Here is a 9,083-nt window from a genome sequence, read left to right on the forward strand (position 1 = left end):
TGTGCCTTTTTTCTTTGTTCTAGCCATAAGTAATACTCTGTGATAATACATTTTTAAATGACAAAACCACAGTCATGGAAAAGGGTTGTGGATACCTTACACTAACTTCACTTTAACAAACCTTTATGAAGCACCTATGAAGAAGAAACCACAATGCTTTAGAAGAGACGCATAGAAGCCTGTAAGTTCCGAAGCTCACACTTGAGGGAGTCGGGGAGAAACATTAATAAATAATGTTAATATACTCAAGGATATGAGATGAACTAGCACAGAAAATAGGAAAAGGTATTGCTGCTAACTAGCGAGCATTCAAGTGGCCAGAACTAAATACAGAAATAAGGCCTTCTACCCCAAACCCCTGGTACTCTCCTCTGATCCTCACTACTCTGCTCAAATAGCACTTTACAGTTTTCCTTCAGTAAGTTCCAGATATTAGGCCCATTTCTCCTTTCAATTTTCTTTAGATGAGGAGATATTTCAGACCTAGACCAAGGTACAGAGATTACTACACCCATGCAACCATCGCTCATCTTAAAAACAGAAGATTACAAATAAAATTTAAACCCATTATACCTCTCCCCAGTTGAAATCTCCCTCTATTGAATAAGATTTAACCACTGTCCTAAATGAGGTTATTGTTTTCATACACACCTTTCTGCATGCTACATATGTATGCATCACTCCTAGTTATACTTTTACTACAAATATATGAACCTATAATCGATATAAGAACTGTTGCATCTTTTTAAACTTCACATATGTATGGTATCATAATGCCTTTCCCCTTTCAGAAGTAGGTTTTATCTATTTGTCACTTCGACCCCTGAATCTTTGCCCCTTGCTATAAGCTGTATTTTGTCCCCCTAAAAAGATATGTTGAAGTTCTACCCCTTGAACCTGTAAATGTGACATTCTTTGGAACTAGGATATTTGCAGGTATAATAGTTAAGATGAGGTCATACTGGATTAGGGTGGGTCCTTAATTCAGTGTGACTGATATCCTTATGAGAAGAGAAAGGACAAAGAAACAGACAGGGGAAAACGCTATGTGACGATGGAGATGCCAACGACTGACAGCAACCACCAGAAACTAGGAGAGTGGCGTGAAACAGATTCTCCCTCAGTGCCTCCGGAAGGGACCACCCTTGCTGATACCTTGACCTCAGACTTCTGGCCTCCAGAACTGAGATAACGTATTTCTGTTGTCTTAAGCCATCTGGTTTGTGGCAATTTGTTACGGTAACCTTAGGACACTCACACACCCCTCTTTGTGTCTCAAGCCCCTGAGAATTCTAGTGTCTTCCTAAGTCCAGATCTTACCACCCTGTTTAGTTTACCTGCAACAGTACCAAGTCAGTGAATTAAGGATGATCCTGCAGTGGGTGTAGTACACCTTTCCCCCACTGCTCTAAAGCAGTGGTTCTGAAACTTCAGTGTGCTTCAGTAGCACCTGGAGGACTGTAAAACCCTGATGGCTAGCGGCCCACCCTCAGAATTTCCAACTCAGTAGGTCTGGAGCAGGGTCTGAGAATGTGCATTGCAAACAAGTTCCCAGCGGATGCTGATGCTGCTGTTCCAGGCAAGCTAGGTCATCCATCAGTTCCTTTCAATAAAATATAGTAGAGGCTAGGGCACCATCACACAAATTATTTACAATCGTATATTTTAATTTATTTGGGGCTGCAATAAAAGGATTTAAAACAGGCTTGACAAATAGCGGAAAGAAATCCCTTTCAGTGACAGTAAGGTGGGCCAAAATAAATAGAACAATGATAGATTTGAGTCAGTGGTATTTATGGGGAAAAAAAAACAAAAACAAAAACTACAGCTTATTAGTTTCAAACAAGCTTTTATTTCCAATGTGAACAATACTAACAAATTATCTGTAAAATGTAAGAGTAAAGTCAGATGTCAGTAGTTAATACCACTTTGGGGCATTGAAACTTTGCAACAAAATTAGTATTTCAGGCTAATGAAAACAAGAATATCCATGAAGAACAGATTCATCTTTTCTTTTGCTGTCTGCTTTTTCTATGCCTTCCCACTGTAGGATGAAATAAGAGCCAGTTAACAATTGTACCTGAATAACATGCAGTGACTTTCTAAATATGAGTCAACACTATCTACATCTGTTTTCTCAATGTTTTCTTCTTGTAACTCAGACCCTTGGTGATCAGGGTGCACCTCATTGCTCACGCAAAACTTATCTCCCTCTTGCCCACCACTATAAATGCTTGCTGTTTCCTTGAAAGGCCACACTGTGATTTAAATAAGTCATTCCACCTTAAAAACTGGTGTACCCTTGCACAAATCATCAATCCCTTATATTTCCAGACCTTCAGTTTCCACATGTGTAAAATGAGGATGAGGCTTTATCAAACATCCACATGCATGAAAACTAAGAAAGAGTGAGAGATTGAGTGAGAGAGACTAAAAGATGAATGAATAGAGGAAAGCGAAACAAAGATTTAATTACCAACTCAGTGACAACCAATAATATTACTGAGACAAGTTTCCTTTTCTTTTGAATAAAAAATCTAAATTGAACTAATATTTGTGAATCAATCCTGAAGTGCAGTTCTCTTGAAACCCTTAACATCTCACTACTTTGTAAGGAATCGCTTTCTCAAAGTCATTGCCAGTACAAGAGACTACAATTCTGTGGCCAGGTGATGATGACCCAGCTAATGCATGGCCTAGTCACTGTAGCTGCTGCTTCTGGTGACCATTCTCTAAACAAGCACTGGTCTCCATTTCCAGGTCTGGTAAATTTCCCATCTGTAGTAGACTTAAAGCTACAGGACAAAGGACTTGTGGCTATAAATGAAATACATTTCAGAACACACTGCCTCCTACATTATCTAGAATTCATTATTAACAATAAACTGTTTTTCCAAAATTAAATTTCAACAATTTTCTTATTTACTTTACAGAAGAAAAATTAAAAAATATAAAGCTGTTTTTAACAGGTATGTGTCAGGAATGGTTATGTCATACGAAAGCCTATACAATAATACCTGTATTATCCAGAGCTGCTTTTTGCTGAGACCACATCCATTCAGAGTCCTTCAGGTTTTTCCTTTCCAGCCTCTTCCTCTTCATCAGTGTTTTCATACTGATCCTCACCGTCATCATTGGGGCAAAGTGATGCAGACATTGGGGTCCAAAGTTGGCAGGGAAAATATCCCAACTGAAAATCAGCAGCAGAGTCTGGGCCTGAGAGAAGAGAAATAGGTTTAATACAAGAAACAACAAATAATACCTGGATACATTTCTAGCCTCCCATCATGTCTGCTGCTTGACAATTTTCACAAACATTTTCCCCCTCTCTCCAGTAGATCGGCACACAGATCTCTCTGATTATTTCTGGCCCCTTTGGAGAAGGGATCCGAATCATTTGATACTGGTACCATTTTGTATGGGTGTGTCGGAACTTCAAGGGAAAAAATGCTCCTTTGACTTAAAGACAAATTCTATGGGGACGCTCACAGATTCCTCAGTCGCTGAAAAGTGCCCCTGTGCTATGTCATCATTTTCTCAGATCCTCCTACCGAGAATATTCACATTTGTTAAAGCCGTTGACCAAAAGGGAGGGATGCCACTTGTTTGCCTCTAGGTTGGTAGAAGGCAGCATGCTTTTTCTCGAGACCATGAAGGTCTACAGAACTGGGCTTCCACTTGTGTCAATTGTGCCCGGAGGTTTTTGACAGTTCTGACCCACTGCGTGACTGCTACAAAACTACCTGCCTTTGAGCTCAATGGCCCCACAAGGGCTCAGCCACCACTTGCCCGCCTCAGCCCCTCCGGGATCACAGGCCTCAACCTCCCAGTCTCAGAGGCAGCAGTCAGGGCTTCCTCGCCCAGAACTCGGCCTCCACTGCTGGTTCCTCTGTCTTCTAGGAAGCAACCCCCTCCGCAGGATCCCGCAGCTCCCAGGGTGGAGCGCCCTCCACCGGGTACTCACCCTGCAAGTCTCTGCCTCGCTCTCCCAGGTCTTCCTGCTCCTGAGGAGGCACCGGACCTTCTCCAGGCTCCGAGGGTGGCTGGGAGAGGCCTCTGGCCATCAGGCGGTCAGTGGGAGGCCGGAACAGGACATGTCTGTTGTTTTGGAAATTGCGTAGAAAGGAGTCGAGGTGACTCCGGAACAGGGGCCCAAACGTCTCCATGCAGAACCCAAGGCCTGTAACACCTGCCGCACCCTCCTGCTCCTTCTCGTCCTCCTCTTCCTCGCCCTCTCCAGACAGGTGCTCCTCCTCCTCCAAGTCGAAATCAATCTCACCCTCTTCCTTGTCCTCCTGCATCTCTACAGCTTCCTCCATCTCCTCATCCTGTAACGGCTGTCTACCACATTCCGCTTCCACTGCGGCCTGTGGCGAACCCTGCTCCCCGGGAAGGGCTCTGGAGACCTCCAAGGAAGCCAGAAGAGCCGTGGCCTCCTCGACTCCTTCCGTCCCCTCCCAAGCAGATGCTTGGACCCCAAGGAGACTGGGGTCGCGGCCCGCCCCGCCACCAGCTCTATCCGGGCCACCTGGGATCCAATCTTTCTCCTCTGTGGCAGACATGGCAGGAGAGACGTGCCAGACAGTGATCGTCCTGCAGTGAGGTCTGTGGGGAAGATGGCGGCCGCCGGGCTGAGTGTTGCGCTGAGGAGACGCTGTTGGCAGTGGGACCGCGGGGTGGGGGTGGGGACAGCAGAGACGTCGGCTGCACAGGGAACAGGAGTCTGCGACTTGCTGGTGTGGGCCCCACAACAGGAATGGTGAGGGGGTGGCCCGCAGACCGGCCCACCAAGACCGAAGCTGAGCTGGCGGCGGACAAGGCGGGAAAGACCCTGATGGGCTGGCGACGGTAGGTGGAGCTGGAAGGGTCAACCGCGACCACTTCCTCCAGCGCCAGCTCTAAGCTCATTTGCCAGGAGGCAAGGATTGGCATGACCACCGTCCAATGAGTGATCAAGGCTTTCAGATTGCACGGAAGCCTTCCTGCACCAGGTCATACTTTGAGCCCTCAGGAGTCCCTTCCTTCACATTGCTGCTGCTGCTGCTGCTAAGTCGCTTCAGTCGTGTCCGACTCTGTGTGACCCCATAGACGGCACCCCACCAGGCTCCCCCATCCCTGGACTCCTCCAGGCAAGAGTACTGGAGTGGGTTATCATTTCCTCCTCCAATGCATGAAAGTGAAATGTGAGTGAAGTCGCTCAGTCGTGTCCGACTCCTAGCGACCCCATGGACTGCAGCCTACCAGGTTCATCCCTCCATGGGATTTTCCAGGCAAGAGTAGTGGAGTGGGGTGCCATTGCCTTCTCTGTCCTTTACATTGCACCATTGCAAAAACGAAATGGCAATGTCCCTATAGGCGGCACCCTGGGGTATGGGAAGCTGGGTGTGGTCCCCAGTTGCCACCTTGTGTCAGCTCAGGTCATCACAGATACACTTATTTTAAAAAGTTCATAAAGCCTTGAGAAAGAACATCAAAGGTAAGAGGTGGAGAAATTGGAAAACATAAACTGAATTAAACGGGAGCACTGAATATGAAATAGAAAAAAATGAAACAAACTAGATAAGCCTAAAAGTTCATCATAAGGTCCAGTTGATTTTCAGCATGGCTGGTCATTAGCAACATATCTGTAGCTTTGGAGAATAAAAGCAATACCTTGGCAATTTTCAAAAAATTCTAAGGTAATTCTGATATGCGTCAGGTTTTTCTATTAAATGGTATCTTTGGTGATATAGAACTCACCTACTTTTGTGTTGACCACTCATGGTACAATGGTATTAAGTGAATAATAGCTACTCACTAGTACGTATAATATATATTTTAGAAAACTTATTAATGTTTGCCTAACTAAAAAATTTATGACATTTTGATTCCACTTGTTTGACTTAGTATGAATAGAATGCTAGATTTCTAATTTTAGAAAAAGATGTGCAACAACCAACAAAGTTTTACTATATAGCTCTGGGAAGTGTAGTCCCTTTGTCAATCTCTTGAAATACCTATAATGGAAAATAAACTGAAAAATAATATATGTGTATATGTATAATTTAATCACCTTGCTGTGCACCTGGAACTTTGTAAGGCAACTATACATCAATAATATATATGCTATGCTAAATCACTTCAGTCGTGTCCAACTCTGTGCGACCCCATAGATGGCAGCCCACCAGGCTCCCCCGTCCCTGGGATTCTCCAGGCAAGAACACTGGAGTGGGTTGCCATTTCCTTCTCCAATGCATGAAAGTGAAAATGAAAGTGAAGTCACGCAGTTGTGTCCGACTCTTAGCAACCCCATGGATTGCAGCCTAACAGGTGCCTCCATCCATGGGATTTTCCAAGCAAGAGTACTGGAGTGGGGTGCCATTGCCTTCTCTGATAATATTTATATTATCATATATAATATAATATAATAGTATAATATAATATCATATCATATAATATTATACATATATATTATTATATATTTATTTTCTTTATATACATTTAAATATAAATAAAAAAGATAAATGTATAGATCACATATGAGCAAATGTTTCAACCTCCTGTGAGAGACAGAAGGAGAATTTGAATGTTTTAATGTTGCTAAAGTTGCATAGAAAAGAACATAGAAGTTGACATGGATGCCTCGAGAATGGAGACTGGAGAGTGGAAGGAGTAAACATAAGAGCTGAAAAGGGATTCATCAGGGCTCCCCAATTCACTTCAAGGCTCCGAGAAATGAAGAGAGACTTCTTTTCATGACTGGGCTAATCACCTGCTCTACACTAAACAGTGACACCCCCTCCCAAATTCATATATTTAAATGTTTACCCACTCCATCCCCCAGGTGATGGTATTTGGGAGTTATGGCCTTTAGTAGGAGACACAGTGAAGAAAATCAACCTTGCCCTATATAGAACTTATGCATTATAGATTTCACCCCTTATACCGGCCTTGTTTTGTTTTACCTAGCTCATACTCAATAATTTCAAGGGGGATAGTCCATCGGGTCCCAAGCTGTCAAGCCCATTTCTAAGTGACAAACACTCAATTTAACTTTATGAGCCATATGTCCCAGTGCCTATGCCCACTAGGGGATATTTTAGGGGAATGGCTGCTATGATCTGGAGCACTGAAACACCATAATAATAAAATTCCTGAGGCAAATACATCTATTGGCTCTCTTCAGTTGCTCCCTTAAGCCTATAGGGGCATCTTTTAAAAATTTAGTGATATCTTCAAGTATTCCTCTATTTTGTTCCCCGGTATTATGTTCAAAGCCTTTTCCTAAAGCATGCATTTCAGCATTTGCTGAAAAGTGAAAGTGAAAGTCACTCAGTCACGTCATGTCCGACTGTTTTGCGAACCTATGGACTACACAGTCCATGGAATTCTCCGGGCTAGAGTACTGGAGTGGGTGGCCATTCCCTTCTCCAGTGGATCTTCCAAATCCAGGGATCAGACCCAGGTCTCCCACATTGCAGGAGGATTCTTTACCAGCTGAGCCACAAAGGAAGCCCAGCATTTGTTGAAGTCAGTTCCCAATCTATTTGCAGAAGTCTTAAGTCAATAAGCACTTTTTATGTTTAAAAATATGATTGCACTATTGTGGTGAATGTCACAGGCATTTAGTACGTTCACAATGCTTCTCAGCCTTTCTCTCTGTTGTCCCTAAATAAATCATCACTCCTAAAGGAAACCCCATGCCAGTAATCGGTCCTTTTCCATTTCCCCCTCACTGCTCTGATAACTACTCTGATAACCAGGCTCTGGTAACTACTACTCTTCTGTTTACCTCTATGAACTTACATTTTCTAGATAGCTGAGAGAAATAAAATCCTACAATGTGTGACCTTTTGTGTCTGGCCTCTCTCATTCCTTTTTGCGGCTGAATGCCATGCCCACGTACAGAGGGTCACTTTTGTTTATGAATGTGAAAGAAGTTGAGGACAAATTGGTGGATCCTTGCGATGTTTCACATTTGGGTTCCCATTTCGGTTAGGGCTGCTATGAACATGGGGATAGAACTTTTTGTTACCTTTTGTTTGAACAAATACTTCTAATTCTTTGGCTTATATAGCTAATAGTGGAATTGATGAGACAACCATAAGGCTTTTCCCTTTTTCAGGAGCTTTCAGACTCTTTTTTACAGTGACTTGCTGTTGTTCAGTTGTTCTTCCGCTCAGTTGTGTCTGACTTTTTGCAGTCCCATGGATTGCAGCATGCCAGGCTTCCCTTTCCTTCACCATCTCTCAGAGTTTGCTCAAACTCATGTCCATAGAGTTGGTGATACCATCGAACCATGTTGTCCTCCGTTGTCCCCTTCTCCTCCTGCCTTCTATCTTTCCCAGCATCAAAGTCTATTCCAATGAGTTGGCTCTTCGCATCAGGTGGCCAAAGTATTGGAGCTTCAGGTTCAGCATCAGTCCTTCCAGTGAACATTCAGGGTTGATTTCCTTTAGCTTTGACTGCTTTGATTTCCTTGCAGTCCAGGGGACTATCAGGAGTGTTCTCCAACACCGCACTTCGAATGCATCAATTCTTCAGCGCTCAGCCTCCTTTATGGTCCAACTCTCACATCCATACATGACTACTGGAAAAACTTTGTCTATATGGACTTTTGTCATCAAAGTAATGTCTCAGCTTTTTAATTCACTGGCTAGGTTTGTCATAGCTTTTCTTCCGAGGAGCAAGCATCTTTTAATTTCATGGCTGTAGTCACCATCTGCAGTGATTTTGGAGTCCAAGAAAATAAATCTGTCACCGTTTCTATTGTTTCCCCATGTATTTGCCATTAAGTGATGGGACCAAATGCCATGATCTTAGTTTTTTGAGTGTTGAGTTCTAAGCCAACTTTTTCACTCTCCTCTTTCACTGTCATCAAGAGGCTCTTCAGTTCCACTTTGCATTCTGCCATAAGTGTGGTGTCTTCTGCATATCTCAGGTTATTGGTATTTCTCTCGGTAGTCTTGTTTCCAGCTTGTCCTTCATCCAGTCCAGCATTTCCCATGATGTATTCTGCATATAAGTTAAATAAGCAGGGTGACAATATACAGCCTTGACATACTCCTTTCCCAATTTAGAACCACTCAGTTATTCCATGTCCG

General features: G+C 43.4%; 1 protein-coding gene across 1 annotated transcript; it reads right to left on the reverse strand.

The window, feature by feature from the left end:
* Positions 1-1,835: 1,835 nt before the first annotated feature.
* Positions 1,836-4,982, reverse strand: LOC123331792. The gene is made up of 3 exons (XM_044936846.2): positions 3,965-4,982; positions 3,018-3,216; positions 1,836-2,044 (listed from the first exon to the last, which is right to left on the reverse strand). The coding sequence occupies exons 1-2, from the start codon at positions 4,560-4,562 to the stop codon at positions 3,059-3,061; spliced, it is 756 nt and encodes a 251-aa protein (XP_044792781.2). The 5' UTR covers positions 4,563-4,982; the 3' UTR covers positions 1,836-2,044; positions 3,018-3,058.
* Positions 4,983-9,083: the final 4,101 nt, after the last annotated feature.

This window comes from Bubalus bubalis, chromosome X (assembly GCF_019923935.1).
Source record: "Bubalus bubalis isolate 160015118507 breed Murrah chromosome X, NDDB_SH_1, whole genome shotgun sequence".
NCBI lineage: Eukaryota > Metazoa > Chordata > Mammalia > Artiodactyla > Bovidae > Bubalus > Bubalus bubalis.